A 22200-nucleotide genomic window follows, 5' to 3' on the forward strand; every position below is an offset into this window, starting at 1 on the left:
CGGCCAACATGTCCCAGCTACAATACTCCCTCCTGCCTGCATTTAGCGCATTTCCCTCTGAGCCTATCCAATTCACATACCCCTGTCTAAATGTTTATTAAACAATGTAATAGTACCTGCTTCAATTACCTCCTCCAGTAACTTGTTCCATACGCCCACCTCTTTTCGTGTAAAAAAAAGTTACTTCTCGGTTTCCTAGTAAATCTTGTCTCGCTCACCTTAAACTATGTCCTCAAGTTCTTGATTCCCCAACTCTGGTAAAAAAATCAATGCATTTACCTTATCTATTCTCTTAATGATCTTAATAAGATCACCCCTCATCCTCCTGTCCTCCAAGGAATAAAATCCTAGCCACTCCCCATAGCTCAGGCCCCTAAGTCCCAGCAACCTCTTCAGAAATCTTTTCTGCATCCTTGCCAGCGTAACAACAACATATTATTGTGAAGCAACATTTTCCCAAGCGTTGGACTGATTGCTTCCCAATCATTGGCAGAATCTAAAGTTCACCTAAACACATGTGGGAATGGATTCAGATTTTAGACACGGAATTAAAATGAGAAACAGGAAGGGAAATAGACGGATGGTGATGGGGAACTTTCTCGCTCACTGGGGAGTGATGTTGTGGAATTAATTTCTATGCAAGGATATTGTAGAAATTCTTTGTGGACTGAAGGGCCTGTTCTTGTGCCACATGGATATTGAATGGTGCTGCAAATTAATTTAATCCAATGTTCTTCGAGCGAGAAGTGGAATTGAGGAAGAGGCTGAAGATGTGGGGCAGTAGAATTTGTCCTTCCAAAGTTAATCACGGATGTCATTAAGATGGAAATGGTGCAGAAAAGATTAAACAGGATGTTACCTAGGCATGGGAGGGTGGGGGGTTGAGGTACAGGGAGAGACTGGATAGGCTAAGGCTTTGTTCTTTGAAGCGGTGGTGGCTAAAGGACGACCGTATTGAGGTGGACAAGGAGCAAGGATAAAATAAACGCTCAGTCTTTTTCCCAAGGTAGAGGACTCTAAATATAGAGGGTACAGGCGTGAGGTGGGAACGGAGAGATTGAAGAGGGATCTCAAGGGCAGCATTTTCACTCGTATTGGAACATGCTGCCAGAGGGTTGTAAAGGTTATAAAATTACAACGTTTAAATATGTTTTGACAGATATTTGGATAGCAAGAGTTCAGACTACTTCCTATAGAAGGAAGGCTCTTGGCCAAATGCCCTATGTCAACTTTGTCGGCATGAACAAGATGGGCCGAAGGGCTTGTTTCCCTACTGTATGGCTCGTATGTGGGATCACATTAAGAGCTTTAACGGCCTTTCCACTGTGAATTAGGGTGTGGTGAGGAGAGGTAGGGTGTGATGGTGCCTGTGTCCAAACAATCTGGTACACTGCAGCCCACTAGTTTAGTTTAGTTTAGATATACAATGCGGAAACAGGCCCTTTGGCCCACCGGGTCTGTGCCGACCGGCGATCCCCGCACATTAACATCATCCTACCCACACTAGGGACACTTTTTACATTTACCAAGCCAATTAACCTACAAACCTATACGTCTTTGGAGTGTGGTTGGAAACCGAAGATAGAGAAAACCCGCGCAAGTCACGGGGAAAACGTACAAACTGTGCAGACGGCACCCGAAGTCGGGATCAAACCCGGGTCTCCGGCGCTACATTTACTGTAAGGCAGCAACTCAGCCGCCGTGCAGCCACTACTTGGCTGTCTTGTCTTGGTGCTGTGACAGAGAGCGGCTGTCCCACTGCTGATGCGGGTGAGATCTTGTTCGTGGCCTGGTGGTGTTATTTAGTCCCCTCCTTCATCTCCCCCACCTCCATCTTGCGGAGAGCTGGAGGAAGACAGGGCTACACGATTGGGTTCAGCACGGCTGGAGACTGAGCAAGCTGGGAGATGCTGCTGAGAGCCTGTAGAATAGTAACCAGCACCAGTAAGTTCTGATCGAGTGCCTGAAATTGTTTCAGCTGACAGTAGAGTCTAGTTTAGGTACAGCGAAAAACTTTTTGTTGCATTCTATCCATTCACCGAAAAGACTATATATGAATACAATCAAGCTGTCCTCAGTGTATACAAACAGGACTAAAGGTATAACGTTTAACTTTATTAATCTTTAAAGATAGTTCGAAGGGTTCCAGTGAGGTAGATGGGAGGACAGAACCGCTCTAGTTGGTGGGAGAATCGTTCAGTTGCCTGATAACAGCTGGGAACAAACTGTCCCTGAATCCAGAGGTAAGTGTTTTCGAACTTCTGTACCTCTTGCCTGATGGGAGATGGGAGGAAGGAGTGTCATTGATTATGTTGGTGGCTTGACAAGGCAGTGTGAAATGTAGATGGAATCAATGGAAGGGAAGGTGGTTTACGTGATGCCCTGGGCTACGTCCACAAGCTTGATGGAGACAGGATGCTTAGTGACCAACAGGATCTGGATTCAAGGTGACTGGGCAACGAGAAGATGCAAAGAACTGCAGATACTGGAATCTTGAGCAAAACACTCTCAGAGAAAGTCTAAATTTCTTATAATTACAAATGCTTAACTTGGAATCTTGTGACTCTGATGGAGGGAAATTGGATTATTGCGCACACACACAAGGACAGCAGTCAGCTCCGTCAACTGAATCATTGGTTGGATGGAAATCCGGAGTTCAGATGTTTGCTGTGTGAGAACGATGGGTCAGATGACGTTAATCACACTCGATGCTCAATTGATCCTATAAGCTTTTCCGTGATTGAGGAAGCTTAAATTCCGAAGGTTATAAACAACAGTGGGCTGTGATAAAATAATTTGCAGCCCTATGTCAAGCCTGCAGGGTCACACATTCCTTCTGCATTTGTGTCAGTAATTATCTCACTGCGTTTTATGTCAAATTTAGTGCAACTTTAGATATACAGCACTGAAATAGGCCTTTTTGTCCACTGAGTCCACGCCGACTAGCAATCACCCCATACACTAGCACTACACTACGTATAAAATTCAAGAGAGTTTATTGTCATGTGTCCCAGATAGGACAATGAAATTCTTGCTTTGATTCAGTAGTTTTATTATCGTCACCAGGTTTTAGTGATAAACTTTGCTTTGCATGTTATCTAAACAGATCCGATAACACTGTGCATAAATACAATCAAGCTAAACTCAAGAACACTTGGTGGAGCGAAGGGGAAGATAGCGTGCAGAATGTAGTTCTCAGCATTGTAGAACGTCAGTTCCATGGCCAAGTCTGTCTAAATAGATAGAATTTCCATACGTTGCTTGGCATTAAATCTTGTTTGGTCAGCATTCCCACGAAACACCATGAATATTCAGGTGGCACAATGGTGCAGCGGTAAAGTTGCAGCCTTAAAGTGCCAGGTTCAATCCTGACCACAGGTGCTGTCTTTACGGAGTAAGTACGTTCTCCCTGTGACGGTGTGGTTTTCTCCGGGTGCTCCGGTTTCCTCCCACACTCCAAAGGCATACAGGTTTGTAGGTTAATTGGCTTTGGTAAAATTACAAATTGTCCCTAGTGTGTAGGATAGTGTTGGCGTAAGGGTTGGTTGCTGGTTGCCGTGGACCGAAGGCCCTGTTTCTGCGCTGTATTTCGAAAGTCTAAAATAACTCCTGGGGCAAGGACTGCATTGATTAGATGCAGAGCAAAGCATCTTCTGCAATCTCCGGGCAAACACCAAAGACTGAGATGGCATGAGTTAAATATGTCCGTCCTGTCACTTCTCTGTTAATGTGGCACAGGTTAATCACCCAGACCAGACGCTGGAGTAACTCAGTGGGTCAGGCAGCATCTCAGGCGAACATGGATAGATGATGTTTCGGGTTGGGACCCTTCTTCAAACTGATTGTAGGCGGGTGAACAATATTGCTTAGGAAAGAAGCCAACCTAACCAGCCCTCTTATTCCACCTTTTCACCGCTCCTTTTGGCAGAAGATACAGAAGCTTGAGAGTGTGCACCACCAGACTTGGAAACAATTTCTTCCCCTCTGTAATCAGGCTTCTAAACGGTTCTTCCATAGTATACTGTCCGATTCACCACTACCACACTGCGGACATTGGACTTTTTCTCTGGAACTGGTACGCTACAATGCTGAGAGCTATATTCTGCACTGTATATATCTTTCCCTTTGCGCTACCTGTTGTACTTGAGTGTGCCTTGATAGTATTATCGTGTTATCTGATTGAATTTGATAGCATGCAAAACAAACCTTTTCACTGCACCTCGATACACTTGACCATAATAAACCTGAACCCAAGAGTAAAGCTCCCTCTTTAGAGCCCGTGCTCTGTATCAAGCCCCATTGTACAATTTTGTGATGGATTTCAGTTCGCCTCAACAGCCACTTGATAGAATCTCGATATTATAATTGCCAATTTATACAGTCAAGAACAGATTTTGCGTGCATTCAGAATTGAATCAACTTCTCAAATTCTTTGGCATGTGATACCTCGGATATTTGGCTTGAACCTGAGAACCTCATCCATGTGCTCTAAATTTGAGGGAATTATTTCTGTGGGAAAGATGCTCAATTTTATGTGATCTTGCCACTTTTAATCGGTGGAGTAATTGGTTAAAGCCTCAGATGAACTTGGTATTGGTAATTACTGTCCCATGCTGAAAGACTAGACTTGTTATGCCTGATATTGCATTATCATTACTTTCATTAATGATTTAAACCAATGTAGAGAAGATGCTGCAATGTAGAAAGTAGCGTGAAATTACATTATTTTATCAACATTCCAGAAGATTAGTACCCAGTGAATTCTTTGCTTCTGTATTCTTTAGATTTTGAACGTTAGAGATACAGCGCGTAAACAGGCCCTTCGACCCATCGAGTCCACGCCGACCCGTGCACTTGCACTTTCTCCTACACACTAGGGACAATTTACAATTTTGCCAAAGCCAATTAACCTACAAACTTGTACGTCTTTAGAGGGTGGGAGGAAACCGCAGCACCCGGAGGAAACTCTTGCGGTCATAAGGAGAACGTACAAACTCCGTACAGACAACACCCGTAGTCAGGATGGAATCCAGGTCTCTGACGCTGTAAGGCAGCACTCTACCCCTGTGTCACTGTGCCGTCCCCAGTCCTTTGAGTGAGTTAAAAGGAAACTAGCTCAGCCAGCTCTGGAGAGAGCTAAGTTACTTCTGTTATGTATCTGCCAATTGTTAGCATGCGAGGCGTTTGGGCTGGTTGCATAACATTGTGTAAGTACATCACACAGCATGTAGGTTGACGTGATTTAGTACGTATGAGCACTATCGCTCAAGAATGATAACTCTTCATGCTGCACCTTTGCTAACAGATATCTTCCTTGTTTCAGGATCCACACAATGGCACAGATAGAGAAGAAAGGAGGGCTTCTCCGCAAAGCATCGTCCACCAAAAAACCCTTGAAGGAGAAGGTGGTTTTAATGTACGATGAAATCTTCAAGGTGCGTGTGTCTTGCAGAACTGATTCATGCTGAGGGTGCATTTTCGAGAAAGGGCCTGGGCTGATCTGTACTCTTGGTTCAACATTGTGATTCACTGACGAGAGCAGTCTTCACTGCCCATCCCTAACAGGGATACCTCAGGGCAGAGCAGCTTTAGAATTGCTGCCTGAGAACCAAGTTCGATCCTGACCACGGCTGTACTCTGTACAGAGTTTGTACGTTCTCCCCGTGACCGCGTGGGTTTTCTCCGGATGCTCCGGTTTCCTCACACACTCTAATGACGTACAGGTTTGTAGGTTAATTGGCTTCTGTAAATTGTCCCTGGCATGTAGACTAGTGCTAGTGTACGCAGTGATCGCTGGTCGGCATGGAATCGGTGGGCCGAAGGGCCTATTTCCATGCTGTATCTCTAAAGTCTAAAGTAAAGTCTAAAGCTCGTTGAAGCACCCTCCTGTACTCTTGCAGTTTGTGCAGCAATAGACTCCATTGGGTGAGTTATAGAGAGTCATACAGCATGGAAACAGACCAAGTTGCACCATTTAAGCTAGTCTCATTATCCTGGGTTTGGCTCGTCCCAGTTCCTTGGCATTGCCCCAGCTTTGGCAAAAGAATGGAAATCAACTTTCAATTCAGGTCTTTGAGGGGAAGTGAGAGCATTGCAACTAAGATGTGAGAGGAACTGTGCCATTTAATTCAGGATGAGATGCCATCATGAGTAATCATTGTTTAGTTTAGCATAGAGGTACGGCATGGAAACAGGTCCTTCGGCCCTCTGAGCACATGCTGGCCATCGATCACCTGTTCACACTAGTGCTATGTTATCGTACTTTCCCATCCATACCCTGCACACTAGGGGCAATTTACAGAGGGCCAATTGATCTGCAAACCTGCAGGACTTTAGGTGTGGGAGAAAACCGGAGCACCCGGAGGAAATCTACACGGTCACAGGGACGTGCAAACTCCACACACAGACAGCACCCGAGGTCGGGGTCCAACACGGGTCTCTGGCGCAGTGAGGCAACGGCTCTACCAGTTGCGCCACTGTGTAGCTTCATGGATTACTCGGTGCATTTGAAACTCGTTTCCATCGTGAAATCTTTACATATTTACAAAGTCAATTTACAGATCATGGCTGAAGATAGACACAAAAAGCTGGAGTAACTCAGGGGGACAGGCAGCATCTCTAGAGATGAGGAGTGGGTGATGTTTTGGGTCAAGACCCTTCTTCAGACTGACCTTGTGGCCAATTCCTTCACCTGGATCCATTATAGTAGAGGCTGTGAGACAGTGTACATTTACAGGCTGTCACGGCTAGTTCCCATTTTCCATGTGGTGTTGAATTATACATTGTGAAATGTTTGCTGGGAACCGCACATGGGTATCTAATATTATTAATATTCATAACTTACAAAAACAAAAAGGGCAGAAATAATGAGCAGGTTAGACAGCATCCATGGAGAGGGAAGTGGCTGACCTTTCAAGTTGTTCATCTAGTCAGAATATTTTACCCAGGGTGGAAATGCCCATCACTAGAGGACTAAGGTGAGAGAGGGAAAGTTTAATGAACATTTGTGGGGTACGTTTTTTTACACAGAGAGTGGTGGGGGCCTAGAAAGCACTGCCAAGGATGGTGGTGGAGGCAGATATAATAGTGGCGTTTAAGAGGCTTTTAGATAGGCACATAGAAATGCAGGGATGAAGGGATATGGATCATGTACAGGCTGATGAGATAAGTTTAACTGGGCATCGTATTCAGTACAAACTTTGTGGGATTGTGGGGCATAAGAGCCCATTCGTGTGCTGTACTGTTCCTTGTTCTATCTTTACATAAGAATGAGGTAAAGTTGGCATTCAAAGATATTTTAAGTTGAAGCAAAGTATGAGGAGTGGAGGGAACAAGGGGAATGTTTATGTTGGGGCACGGACCAAGAGGGGCCATTCTTTAGCTGCCTATCTGATGTTTTCATAGTTCCAGCATCTATCGGGACATTTCACGAGGAGGGTTCAGACTGAGTAAAGTTTTCAGATGAGGATGATTCGAAGCTTGGGAATATTTGTTTCATGGTCCTTATTTTCGTTATAAATACCATTAACTGCATTTATGACATAATATGTTCAGAAAATATGTGCATTTGGGCAGCACGGTGGTGCAACTGGAAGAGCTGCTGTCTCACAGTGCCAGAGACTGGGTTTGATCCTGATCCTGAGGGACTGTTTGTGTGGAGTTTGCACGTTCTTCCTGTGGCTGTGAGAGCTTTCTCTGGGTGCTCCCTGTACCTCCCATATCCCAGAGGCTTGCAGTTTTTTAGGTTAATTGGCCTCTGTAAATTTCCCCTAGTGTGTAGAGAGTGGATGTGAAAGTTGCCTAACATAGAAGAACTAGTGTGAACGGGTGATCATTTGTCGGCGTGACCTCAGCAGCTCGAAGGTCCTGTTTCCAAGCAGTTATCTTTCAATCTATCAATTATCACCATTGTCGTCTACAATCACCTGAAGTCAAATGTGATTGCCCTCTTGGTAGCTCCTTTCTGTGCTACGTTCCTCCAGGTGGACTCCTGTGCGTGACATATTTTACCATGGGGAGACTGGTGCACGAACAGTCGGTCCCTGGCAGAGACAGACCCGGGTCCAACGCATGGACCCTACCACGGTTGGGAGTCTCCCACCTTCTCAGCGGTTGTGGTCCCCGCCCACCGGCCAGCCACCATCCTCCGCCTGTTCCACTGTTGAGGTCTTCTTGGGTCACCCTTTATCAGGGACATCCCCCTCGACCTGCCCACCGTGGGTGACCCTGCCTGGAGCACAGCTCCACACTGTTTCCCTCTCAGGATCTTAGGTACATGCGAGCTTCTCCTCCACGACAAGGTGGCAATCGTCGGAGAAGTGTGCATTTGTACGGCGTCTCTCGCACCCCTTTTGGTACATCTCGAACTGAAGAGTAGCCAATGGCACTTTTGTTGCTGGTATTGGTATTAAAGAAAAAAGTTTGTGCACAGAAAGTACGCACAAACAGCAATGTGGCGATCACCAGATAATCCACGCAGTTACTGTTATGGTGGAGGAAGAAAAGGAAGAAAAGAAAAATACAAAACTGAGATTAGAACTAATATAGAAAATAAAGAACTACATGATCTCACACTCTCCTCCCATTGAAGGTCTAGGATGGAGCTGTTGCAGTGATGCATCTCGATAAAATGCTTTCTATGGCAGTTGTCAGTAGTTGGGGACGTGCCAAACGTTCTAAGCCTTTGAAGGAAATAGAAACATTGATGTGCTTTCTTGACCATTGCTTCAATATGGGTGGTCCATCACAAGTTGTTGATGATATTTACTCTATGGTGGAATTAAGGTAGATGGCCTGGAAAGGGGTCATTGAAGGGAATTTAGGAGGGGAAGAGTAGCGAACACCAGGGGATGAAATTGCAGAGGGAGAAAAGTATCCTATAACATGTTCAGATTCAGATTCAGAAAACTTTATTGTCTGTCGCAACAGAAAATCTTCTTTGACGTGGCTCCACATACAAACAGGACAATATACTGACAAGCAGTCATACAACACAAACTTCTGCGAGCACACACAGTGTGCACAGATCTCAAAAGCAAGTACAAAGATTACCATGGTAGTCATACTTGCTGTCGTTAAATACCGCACTTAATGACTCTCAGAAAAACACTAAACAACTCAGAAAACATGCAAACATACGGGAGCAGCGCGCCGCGAGTCACTCACAGAGTAGCGCCCCGCCCCTTGGGTTGTCAGCAGCGATACAATAATAAAGAACACACAAAATGTAACACAAACATCCACCACAGCATTCATCACTGTGGTGGAAGGCACAAAAATTTGGCCAGTCCTCCTCCATTTCCCCCCCGTGTACAGGACCAGAGTCCAGAGTCAGTCCAGGATCGGCTCTTCCTCACCAGAGACCGCGGCTTTAAGTTGTTGTAGGCCGCAGGCCGGCGATCAAGATTTAAAGTCCCCGCCGCAGCCAGAAGCACCGTAGACTGCAGGGCCGGCGGTCGAAGCTCCCCTCCAGGGGTGATGGTAAGAAGTTGGCCGCGGGCCGGCAGTGATGGCTTCTTCTTCCCCCGGGTCCCCCACGAGGGATCCCGGGCTGTAGACGCCGCACCAGCTGGAGCTCTGCAGACCGCGACTTCAGGCTGCGGCTTCAGGCTGCCGGCTGCCCCGGGCCAGCGAAACGGAGCGCTCCCCTCCGGCGAGACCCAGCGAGGGTTCACCTGCTCCACGCCGAGAGTCCATGCTGCGCCCGCCGCTGAAGCCCCGGGCGCGTCTCCGGGAAAGGCCGCGCCGATCCTTGATGTTAGGCCACGGGGGAGGCGACCTGGAAAAAGTCGCCTCTCCATGGAGGAGGCGACCGAAGCGGTTTCCCCCTTACCCCCCCACACCACCCCCCACACAAAACACACGAGGAACATTAAATGCATACTTTAAAACATAATAAAAAATAAAAAAAGGTTGAAAAAAACTGACGCGCTGCTGACATGGCTGCTGCCAAACAGCGCCCCCAGACCCAATGTTGTAGAAGAATTTGAGAAACGAGTAGATTTTTTGTATGCCGACTTTAACATAACGTGGCGATGTTATTTCTGTCACAGCATGAAGATCCAGCTAAGAATTGTCCTCGATTCTGGGAGGAACTCTTCCTGATGAAGGTTAGTTGCAGTTTGTTCTTTCTTGTGGTGCTGGTCTGTTTGACTGATGCTTTAGACTTGGGATACAGCGTGGAAACAGTTCCTTCGGCCCACTGAGTCTGTGCCGACTGGTGTGCGCCAACACTATCCTGCACACTTGGGACACTTTACAATTTACAGAAGACAATTAACCTACAAACTTGTACTTCTTTGAAGTTTGGGAAGAAACCGGAGCATCCGGAGAAAAATCACGTGATCACAGGGAGAATGCACTAACTCTATACAGACAGCGCCCATAGTCAGGATCGAACCCAGGTCTCCTGTGTTCATTGATATGTAATAAAAAGGAAATTGCAGGTTGCATGTGTAGATAAAACAGTACAGTACAGCACAGGAACAGGTCCTTCAGCCCACAATGTCTGTACTGAAAATGATGCCAAGTTAAACTAATCTCCCCTGCCTGCACGTGATCCATATCCCACCTTTCCCTGCATATCCATGAGCCTATCTAAAAGCCTCCTAAAACCAATATCATAGATGCTTTCACCAGCACCCCTGGCAGCACATTCCAGGAACCCATCGCACTCCGTGTAAAACAAAACAAACTTGCCCCGTACATCTCTTTTAAACTTTGTGTATTGAAGTCCATGAGCTGAAGTATCAACCGTTAATCTCCACCCTGCACACTTTAGGTGAACCTTGAGTATTTGGAGGCGAAGCTGGAGTCTGTGGATGGCGAAGAACTGATGAAGCTGAAGGATAATATCAACAGCCTCTTCCAGCATTGTATAGTGGCCTTAAACGAAGAGCACCAGATTAAAGTGGTGAATGCATTGCAGGTAAGGTGTATGGATTATTGGTCAGCATGGACTCGGTTGGCCGAAGGGCCTGTTTCCATGCTGCATCTCCAAACTAAAGACCTTGTTGTTCATGATGTAGACCTTAAGTGGGCTTCAGCCTGTGTTTTTGCCTCGCCCCTCCTCTTCCACGTGATCATTCTCGTGCTTTCCCATCCCTGTGATCTTCACCACACAGTGGGAGAAGCCATGAAGGAAAGACTGACATAAATATGATTTGCATTGCACATTCACGTGCTTTTCAGGACATCCCATGTGCTTTACCTTTGAAGTGTAGAGAGAGACAGAGAGATATGGCAACAAATTTGTGCACAGCAAGCTTCCACAATTGACAGCGAAATAATGACCATATATTTTTTATTAATAATAGAACACAGAACCGAACAGCACAAGATCGGGCCCTTCTGTTCACAATGTCTATGCCGAACATGATACCAAGTTAAACTGATCTCATCTGCCTGTACATGATCCATATCTCTCTATTCCAGGAGCCTCTAAACTTTTCAGCACGAGGGCCACATTATATATTTGGCACATTTTTGCAAGCCGTAGGAAAATATAAAGAAATGTCAGTTTTGCTGGAGGGAATATTCCAGTTCTGATGCGCAAACAGCGGTTCTTTTGTTCCTGCTTCTTGTTGGCTGCCCCAGGTTTGGTGGTGAAAGAGGAATGAGTCACAGGTCATACAGTGTGGAGACAGGCCCTTAGGCCCAGCTTTCCCACGCCTCCCAACCGTACCCCATCTCCACTAGTCCCACCTGCCAACGTTTGGCCCATAGCCCTCTAAACTATCCTATCCATGTATCTGTCCGAATGTATTTTAAATATTGCGATACCTGCCTCAACTATCATCTGGCAGCTCGTTTCATACTCCCGACACCTTTTGTGTAAAAAGTTGCCCCTCCGGTTCCTGTTAAATGTTTCCCCCCCCTCACCTTAAACCTATGTCCCCTGGTTCTTGATTCCTGTGTGAAAAAACTGTATGTACCCTATCTATTCCTCTCATGATATACACCTCTATAAGATCACCCCTCATCCTCCTGCGCTCCCATGGATAGAGGCCTGCTCAACTTCCCCGTTTAGCTCAGGCCCCTCAATCCTGTATATTTACCCTGTACAGGATCACCCCTTATCCTCCGGGATTGCAGGAATTAATATCCGCTGCCTGCTGGTGACGGTTTCTCTGCCTGTTTCCCCACTTCCCCTCCAGACACTATGTGCACTGATCCGGGGAGTCCATCAGAAAAACAAGCCGACCACCGGCTTCGACATCATCAACATGTTGATGGGCTTTGACAAGGCGGAGCTCAGGATGAAGGTGAGTCTCTGGGGTGGCCGGGCGGCTGGGAGGGAGGGAGGTGGGTGAGTGCGGAGGGTGCTTTGTGTAAGCGGTAATTGTTGGGGTTGAGGGAAGTGGGATTAGGGTTTCAGTTGGTTGGTGAAAGTCGGGACGAGTGACCTCCGGAATGTGTCTCCCGCTGATTTACTTTTCTGACTGGTGGAGTGCAGGCTCTGGTTCTGCAGTGATTCCATTCATAAGTGATAGCAGCTGAATTAGGTCATTCAGCCCATCAAGTCTACTCCGCCATTCTGTCATGGCTGATCTATCTTTCCCTCTCAATCCCATTCTCCTGCCTTCTCCCCATAACCCCTGACACCCGCACTAATCAAGAATCTATCTATCTCTGCCTTAAAAAATATCCAATGACTTGGCCTCCACAGCCTTCTGTGGCAATCAATTCCACAGATTCACCACTCTGACTAAAGAAATTCCTCCTCATCTTCCAAAAAGGAACTTTCATTTTATTCTGTGGCTATCACCTCTGGTCCTCGACTCTCCCACTAGTGGAAACATCCTCTCCACATCCACTCTATCCAGGCCTTTAACTTTTCGGTAAGTTTCAATCAGATCCCCCCCCCCCCCCACAACCTTCTAAACCCCGCGAGTGCAGGACAAGTGCCGTCAAAAGCCGATGTGGATTGAGCAGTAGTTTGAAGAACGATGGTGGATTGTTTGCTTGGAATCCTAGAACCTGGTGGAAAGTTTGGACGCGTTGCTGTGCGGAGATGGTTCGGAGAGCTTGAAGAGTCTCTGCCTGAAGCTGCTGCTCTGTCTGGTCACGGTAAGAAAACCTTCCAGTCAGGTTGGGGTATCTCCCTGAGTGCTCGGTGCCTGACCCGCAGTCCTCTTTTCCCCTCCTTGACCCCCGTCCCAACTCTCCAACCCTCCATACTCATCACAATATATCCCTACCCCCCATCTTCCTTCCTTCATGATCAACAGAGGGTGGAGCACAGACGTCAAGGTTGTCCCTCTGGGAAAGATGTTGAGGGTTCCTCCAACTCCCACCATGGTCCTCCTTCCCTCCCCCTCCCCTGCAGTCACGGTGGCACAGCGGTAGAGTTGCTGCCTTACAGCGAATGCAGCACCGGAGACCCGGGTTCGATCCCGACTACGGGTGCTGTTTGCTCGGAGTTTGTATGTTCTCCCCGTGACCTGCGTGGGTTTTCCCCGAGATCTTCGGTTTCCTCCCACACTCCAAAGACACAGGTTTGTAGGTTAATTGGCTTGGTAATTTTTTTTTTTTAATTGCCCCTAGTGGGTGTAGGATAGTGTTGGTGTGCAGGGATCACTGGTCGGCATGGGCCGCAGGGCTTGTTTCCGTGCTGTATCTCTCTAAACTAAACCTCATCCCCACCCTTGATCTTCAAAGGGTAGAGTGCAGATGTCAAGGTGGTCTCTCTGGGAAGAATGTTGAGGGGGATGGGATATTATCCTCCACTCCCACTCCTCCCTCGCCCCTCCCCCCAAACACCCTACCACAATCTTCAGAGGGTAGAGCACATGTCAAAGGAATGTAAAGGAGGATGGGATGCTGTTGTCTTCCCTCATCAGCCATAGGAACAGAATTAGGCCATTTGGCTCACTTAGTCTACTCCGCCATTGAATCATGGCCGATCTATCTTTCCCTCTCAATCCCATTCTCCTGCCTTCTCCCCGAAACCTTTGATGCCCTTACTGATCAAAAATCTGTCAGTCTCCACTTTAAAAATACCTAATGACAGACTCCACGAATTCCACAGATTCGCCACCCTCTGACTAAATAATTTCTTCCTTATCCCTTTTCCCGCCACTCCCCCGTCCATCCCAAACCCCCCCCCGTTCTCTCCAACTCCCTCCTATGCCCAGTCCCACCTTATTACATTGAAGCTTGGCCACAGGAGCACCATCATGGTGGGTGTTACTCACTGATGACTCCTGCTGGCCACACATGCGATCATGCAAGCAGAGTTCTCTGGTCCCTGTCACCAGCCATTTCTCTCTCATTGGCAGGTTACAGACAATATCAGCCAGAACACAATCTTGGAGTACGTGATGATTAACAGTATTTTTGAAGCCATTCTTCAGGTGAGCAACGCCTTCATCCTCCGTTATAAAACCCTGAGACGGATGTATCATTTCATTATGCAGTCGAGTCATCATTAACTTTCATGAGTCAATCTTCAGCTCCAGTCTGAAGAAGGGCCTCGACCTGAAACGTCACCCATTCCTTCTCTCCAGAGATGCTGCCTGTCCCGCTGAGTTACTCCTGCATTTTACACCTATCTTACGTTTCTTGAGGTGGGATTGTTCCACCACAGTTGGTGGTTGCTGAGATGAGATGTTGAACCATTCCCTCTCAGTGGGGAGTAATCCTTACACTATTTTGAGAGGAGCAGTGGAGTTTTCTTTACAGGGGCCCGATGAATATTAATTCCACAATCAACGCCACTGAAACAGATTATCCGGCTGATATTATCGTGCTGTGTGGGATCTGCTGTGCACATTATGGGGTGTAGCGGGTAAAGCATCTGCCTTACAGCGCCAGAGACCCAGGTTTGATCCTGACCTTGGGTACTGTCTGTGTGTGGGGTTTGCACGTTCTCCCTGTGACCGCGTGGGTTTCCTCAGGGTGCATCTGTTTCCTCCCACACCCCAAAGACGCGCGAGTTTGTAGGTTAATTGCCCCTCTGTAAATTGTCCCTAATGCAAAGGAAATGGACATGGAAGTGAGATAACACAGAACTAGTTTGAACGGGTGATCAATGGTTGGTGTGGACTCAGTGGGCCAAAGGGTCTGTTACCATGCTGCATCTCTAAACTAAACATTGTCGTACAAACTTAGTAAATCGTAAGGTAACAGGAATTACAGAAGGGTCGCCTGTATGGTCGTGAGTAGTCTAGTCACCCACAGAGTCGTAGCGTCTTTCTGGTCGCTGCTGAATTTTCAACATGTTGAAAATTTTCGGCGACCTATGACGGGTGCCGGCAGTCGCCGAAAAAGTTGTGTAAGTGATACAGGCCCTTTAAGAACACAGTTGCTACTGGATGGTCATTGAAGTTGACACGTACAATGATACTTCATGTAATTGTGCAATAGAATAAGATGGGCTTTATTATTTTTAGCTTACATGTGTATACTTATTGCAATTGAAAAGACCCTTTTTGAAAAACCTGCAGGAAAACTAACTTATTATTGCGAGTGTGAAACTCTTTAGCCCCCCAACCCTCATAGATACAATTGTCTGCATAATGCGATTTCTATAACACAGGTTTTGTAGAAATGCAGCTATAGCATTATTGCAGAACTACGTGTACCTACATCGTACAGGTTCATCACAGATTCTCCAGCAATTGCTGTTCCGGTCCCGCGTTTAACCCAGACATAATCCCTCCCGGAAGTCCCACCGAAAATGTGGCGTTTAAGCCGGGTGAGGCGGCCGATCTCAACTTCAAGTTCAAGTGAGTTTATTGTCATGTGTCCCTGTATAGGACAATGAAATTCTTGCTTTGCTTAAGCACACAGAAAATAGTAGGCATTTACTACAAAACAGATAAATGTGTCCATATACCATGATATAAATATATACACACATGAATAAATAAACTGGTAGTGCAAATAACAGAAAGTGGTTGCTAATAATCAGAGTTTTGTCCGAGCCAGGTTTAATAGCCTGATGGCTGTGGGGAAGTAGCTATTCCTGAACCTGGTTGTTGCAGTCTTCAGGCTCCTGTACCTTCTACCTGAAGGTAGCAGGGAGATGAGTGTGTGGCCAGGATGGTGTGGGTCTTTGATGATACTGCCAGCCTTTTTGAGGCAGCGACTGCGATAAATCCCCTCGATGGAAGGAAGGTCAGAGCCGATGATGGACTGGGCAGTGTTTACTACTTTTTGTAGTCTTTTCCTCTCCAGGGCGCTCAAATTGCCGAACCAAGCCACGATGCAACCGGTCAGCATGCTCTCGACTGTGCACCTGTAGAAGTTAGAGAGAGTCTTCCTTGACAATCCGACTCTCCGTAATCTTCTCAGGAAGTAGAGGCGCTGATGAGCTTTTTTGATAATTGCGTTAGTGTTCTCGGACCAGGAAAGATCTTCAGAGATGTGCACGCCCAGGAATTTGAAGTTCTTGACCCTTTCAACCATCGACCCATTGATATAAATTGGGCTGTGGGTCCCCCTCCTACTCCTTCCAAAGTCCACAATCAGTTCCTTGGTTTTGCTGGTGTTGAGGGCCAGGTAATTGCGCTGGCACCATATGGACAGTTGCTCGATCTCTCTTCTGTACTCTGACTCATCCCCATCAGTGATACGCCCCACAATAGTGGTGTCGTCAGCGAACTTGATGATGGAGTTCGCACTGTGGTTCGCTACGCAGTCATGGGTATAGAGTGAGTACAGCAGGGGGCTGAGCACGCAGCCTTGAGGTGCTCCCGTGCTGATTGTTATTGAGGCTGACACATTTCCACCAATACGAACAGACTGTGGTCTGTGGACGAGGAAGTCGAGGATCCAGTTGCAGAGGGATGCGCAGAGACCCAGTTCTGCGAGTTTGGTAACCAGTTTGGAGGGGATGATTGTGTTAAATGCCGAGCTGTAATCAATGAATAACAGCCTGACATATGAGTTTTTGTTGTCCAAGTGGTCCAGTGCGGAGTGGAGGGCCAGCGAGATCGCATCCACCGTTGATCTGTTGTGGCGGTACGCGAACTGCAGTGGGTCCAGGTTTTTGTCGATGTAGGAGTTGATTTGCTCCATGATCAACCTCTCAAAGCACTTCATCACCACCGGCGTTAGTGCCACTGGTCGATAGTCATTGAGGCATGTCACCTTACTCTTCTTGGGCACCGGTATAATTGATGCCCTTTTAAAGCAGGTGGGGACCTCAGACCTCAGAAGTGAGAGGTTGAAAATGTCCGTAAAAACTCCCGCCAGTTGGTCCGCACAGGTTTTTAGAACACGGCCGGGTATACCACCAGGTCCAGGAAGTTCATCGGGACTTCCGCGCCATTCGGCAGGCCGAATTTGTCACATGCGGCCAGGGTTCTGGTACTCCGGCCCGGCCGGAGCCAGCAGATGCATTCCCATAGCTGACTTCCGCAGCCGACTTTGGATCTGTATAATGTTTAGATCACTGCTGCTTTAAGTGGAAGAATCTGTGCAATCTGGCCTGCCACCAGATGGTGCCGTCCTCCAATGTTACAATGTTACATTGTCAGATCTGCTCAAAGGCAACGTGGTACAGTGAGGAAAAAGCACAAAGTGCTGGAGGAACTCAGAAATCAGGCAGCATCTGTGGAGGGAATGGACAGGCGACGTTACGGGACGAGACCCTTCATCACATTAATTATGGTGGGGAGGAGACAGCTGAAACACATATTTCCAAGCGCAACAGCATTTTGTTTTTTAAATGCTCATGTTGTATCACAAGTTTACACCAGAGTTTGCTTGGATATCGGGTAGTAGGGTGCACCCCTGTACATAAGACGATCAGCCACTTACTGGGGTGAATGATTCCTGTGTAACACTACCACATGTGCTGGGACGGGTCAATACAAAGAGCTCTGGAGTAATGTGCTAAAGCAGTGAGTAACTTTAGTTTAGTTTTAAGGTACAAAATGGAAACAGGTCTTTTGGCCCATCAGGACCACGCTGACCATCGATCACCCGTTCACATCAGTTCTGTGTTATCCCACTTAATCTTTTCCTCTCTGCTGTTGCAGATTCTCTCGGTGGCATCCAGCAGAGTGCAGCACGGTTACGATGGGGTCGTGCTCCTGGCGCTGCTTGTTAACTACAGAAAGTATGAGGTAAGGGTCTCTGTGGAAAGATTCAGTGATTCTCCCCCCGCCCCCCCCCCCCCACCCCCTCCCTTCACCCGAAATCATCCTATAAGTGATACTAAGACAGAAAGCTTTATGTTATAGTCTAGGAACAGAGGGCACAGCCTCTGAATACAAGGACGTACGTTTAGAATGGAGATACTTCTTTAGTCAGTGGGTGGCGAATCTGTGGAATTCATTGCCACTCACGGCTGTGGAGGCCAGGTCATTGGGTGTTTTTAAAGTGGAGATTGATAGGTTCTTGATTAGTAAGAACGCCAAAGGTCGTGTGGCGAAGGCAGGAGAATGGGATTGCGTGGGAAAGATAGATAAGATGGTGGAGCTCCTATGACTTATGAACATATTCCCTCTCTCCCCTCCCCTCCCCTCCCCCCCCCCCCCCAATTCCCTTTTGACATACGTTACCAAAGCTTTAAAGTTCCAGCAGTTTCAGGAACAGTTTCTTCCCCCACTGTTCTTCAACGGCCATCTCGTATGCAAAGGACATATTCACGATTCCCACATTGTACCTCATCGAAACCCTTACACTTTTTAAAATCTGTACTTTCTCTGTAACTGTAACACTATGTTCTGTATGATCTGTTTTGTCTGGCCTATGTGCAAAGCAAGGTTTATCACTGTATCTTTGCTTTGGAGATACAGCTTGGAAACATGCCTTAAGCCCCACTGAGTCGGCACTGACCATTGATCTCCCATTCACGCTAGTTCTCCGTTATCCCCTTCTCTTCAAACTAGGGGGTAATTTACAGAGGGCCAATTAACTTTGGGATTTGGGAGGAAACCGGAGCACTAGGAGGAAACCCACGCAGTCACACAGGGTGAACATGCAAAATCCACACAGACATCACCCGTGTTCAGGATCAAACCAGGGTCTCTCGCTGTGAGACAGAGGCTCTACCAGCTGCGCCACTGTGCCGCCCAATAAATTCTCTTTTTTTAAGTTGAATGTTCAAACTAATCCTGGCAATTTGGCATGCATTAGGCTTGGCTTTTACAGCATAATAAAATTAATGAAGCAAGCACAGTCTTTTTTCATAATTTTGCAACATGCAAAATCAGCCCACTATATTCGTCATGACCATCAACAATCTGTCCGCACTAATCCCATTTGCAACACTTGGACTGTATGCTTTTGTGCCATGGCGTCTAGATACATGTTAAATGTTGTGAGGGTACCTGACTCCACCACCTCCTCAGGCAGTGTATTTCACATTGTGATGCAGTGACATCAGCTGATGGAGCCACTGCCTCACCGCGCCAGAGACCCTGGTTCAATCCTGACCTCCGGTGCTGTCTGTGTTTGGAGTTTATACGTTCTCCCTGCGACCGCTTGGGTTTCCTCCGTTGGTCAAGTATGTAGGGAGCGGATGAGAAAGCGGGATAACATAGAACTAGTGTGAATGGGTGATTGATGGTCAGTGTGGACTCGGTAGGCCGAAGGGCCTGTTTCCATGCTGTATCTCTGAGTGACAAAGTTCTTTGTTACATCACCTCTGAACCTCTTGCCCCTCACTGAAGCTATGCCCTTACGTTCTATGGAGGTTGAATTTAACATGTCACTTTAAGCTCGGAAAGTCTAACCATAGCCAGGCATCTGGATAAAAATTAATAGGAATGCTTTTTTTAAATTTATTTGCAGGCTAAAAGTAATCTTTTATCTAGTGAATGAGATATAAATACAAGTATTTACTGTGGAATCTGGTACAGACCAGTTAATGTGCAATTTTTATAGTTACCTCATTACGCACAGTATAACAGACCATTAAACCTAGATTCAGAGACTCACAGATTCATATAGCAAGGAAACAAGCCCTTCGACACAACTCGTCAAGATGCGCATCTAAGCTGGTAGAAATATATAATACACAGGTAACAAGGTTATACTTCAGATATACAGGCGGACCACATCTGGAAAAAAGTGTACAGTAATACAAAAGGTGCTGGAGGAACTCAGCGGATCATCGAGTTATACAGCACAGGAACAGGCACTTTTGGCCCAACTTGCCCATTTCCCTCTAAACCTTTCCTATCCATCTACCTGTCCAAGTGTTTTTTTAAATGCTGTTGTAGTAATGTAGTGTTGTTATACATCACATAATATAGTTTAGTGTATTATTGGCACCTGTACCGAGATACAGTGAAAAGCTTTTATGTTGCGTGCAACAGTCAGCAAAAAGACTATACGTGATTGCAATCGAGCCGTCCACAGTGCACAGTTGGAGCAGATGATCGATCACACGATGCCACTCCCTGGTCTTCCGCTGGGGAGGTTGTCAGTATCAAAAGTAGTGAGTTCAAATCTCGTCATTGTTACTTGAGAATTATTTAGTTTAGTTTATTGTCACGTGTACCGAGGTACAGTGGAAAGCTTTTTTGTTGCATGGGATTCAGTCAGCAGAAAGACTATATATATAGCGAGACCAAATGCAGGCTCGGCGATCGCTTTGCTGATGCATCAGTGAGACCAAACGCAGGCTCGGCAAATATGTTTCGCTGAACACCTCCGCTTAGTCCGCCTTAACCTACCTGATCTCCCAGTTGCTTAGCACTTTAACTCCCCCTCCCATTCCCAATCTGACCTTTCTGTCCTGGGCTTCCTCCATTGTCACAGTGAGGCCCAGCACAAATTGGAGGAACAGAACCTCATAATTCACTTGGGTAGCTTACACCTGTCAAGGTACAAGGTACCCCAGCGGTATGAACATTGACTTCTCTAACTTCAAATAGCCCTTGCTTTCCCTCTCTCTCTATCCCCTCTCCCTTCCCAGTTCTCACAACAGTCTTACAGTCTCCGACTACATTCTATCACTGTCCCACCCACTCCCCTGACATCAGTCTGAAGACGAGTCGCGACCCGAAACGTCACCCATTCCTTCTCTCCAGAGATGCTGCCTGTCCGGCTGAGTTACTCCAGCATTTTGTGTCTACCTTGATTACAATCAAGCCGTCCAAAGTGTACAGATACAGGATAAAGGGAATAACATTTAGTGCAAAATAAAGCCCAGTAAAATCTGATTAAAGATGGTCCGAAGGTCTCCAATGAGGTAGATGGGAGGTCAGGACTGCTCTGTAGTTGATGATCGGGTGGTTCAGTTGCCTGATGACTGTTGGGAAGAAACTGTCCCTGAATCTGGAGTAATGTGCTTTCACAGTTATGTACCACTTGCCTGTTATAGTTGAGTTAAGGAGCATCACAACTCGGTTAACACGTGGCGTCTTGTCTTGCAGTCGGTGAACCCGTACATTGTGAAGTTGTCCATTGTTGATGACGAGACCACGTTAAACGTGAGTACAAACAGCTACTGACCTGCCACGGGGGGGGGGGGGGGGGGGGGGGGGGGGATGACACACGAGGCAGGCGGGAGTCCTGCAGGAGCCTTCCTTCCCCTTCCAGCCTTGTCTGGAGGCAGATCTCCAGAGATAAAATTAATAGGAAGCACATTATCCGAACGGTGCGAGACTGCAGGTCTCTGGAAGGGAGGTAGAGGAATGTCACAGTGCGTGGTTTGCCAGAGGCTAGAATGCAGGTGTAGCAAGTAATTAGGAAGCTCACAGATTGTTGGTGTTTATTGTGAGGGGAATTGAATACAAGAGCAGCAAGGTTATACTTCAGATATATGTAGGACACTGGTGGGACCACATCTGGAGAACTGTGTACAGTAAATCAAATAGTGCTGGAGAAACTCATGATTATAAGTGATAGGAGTAGAATTAGGCCATTGTGCCCTTCAAATCTACTCTTGTCATTCAATCATGGCTGATCTATCTTTCCCTCTCAAACCTGTTCTCCTGCCTTCTCCCCATAAACCCTGACACCCTTACTAATTAAGACCCTGTCATTCTCCGCCTTACAAATATCCATCGACGGCCTCCACAGCCTTCTGTGACAATGAATTCCATAGGTTCACCACCCTCTGACTAAAGAAATTCCTCCTCATCTTTCTGAAAGTACGTTCTTTTATTCTGAGGCTGTGGCCTCTGGTCCTGGACTCTCCTACTAGTTGAAACAATGGTCATAGTCATAAAGCCTGGAAACTGACCCGTCAACCAAAAAATTGACCAAAATGCCCCACCCATCTGCCTGCGTTTGGTC

General features: G+C 46.8%; 1 protein-coding gene across 2 annotated transcripts in view; it reads left to right on the forward strand.

The window, feature by feature from the left end:
- armh3 (armadillo like helical domain containing 3) overlaps nt 1-22200 on the forward strand; it is a 117408-nt gene that overhangs the window by 2233 nt on the left and 92975 nt on the right. Inside the window, exons 2-10 of one of the 2 annotated variants that reach the window (XM_033034079.1) lie at nt 2131-2243; nt 5324-5435; nt 10053-10109; nt 10781-10927; nt 12156-12263; nt 12976-13068; nt 14280-14354; nt 17988-18074; nt 21336-21392. In XM_033034079.1, the coding sequence (XP_032889970.1) occupies nt 5334-5435; nt 10053-10109; nt 10781-10927; nt 12156-12263; nt 12976-13068; nt 14280-14354; nt 17988-18074; nt 21336-21392 (726 nt within the window). In that variant the 5' untranslated portion in view covers nt 2131-2243; nt 5324-5333. The remainder of the gene's footprint in view (nt 1-2130; nt 2244-5323; nt 5436-10052; nt 10110-10780; nt 10928-12155; nt 12264-12975; nt 13069-14279; nt 14355-17987; nt 18075-21335; nt 21393-22200) is intronic. The other variant, XM_033034080.1, reaches the window with a different exon arrangement.

The sequence above is a fragment of the Amblyraja radiata genome, chromosome 15 (assembly GCF_010909765.2).
Source record: "Amblyraja radiata isolate CabotCenter1 chromosome 15, sAmbRad1.1.pri, whole genome shotgun sequence".
Taxonomy (NCBI): Eukaryota; Metazoa; Chordata; class Chondrichthyes; order Rajiformes; family Rajidae; genus Amblyraja; species Amblyraja radiata.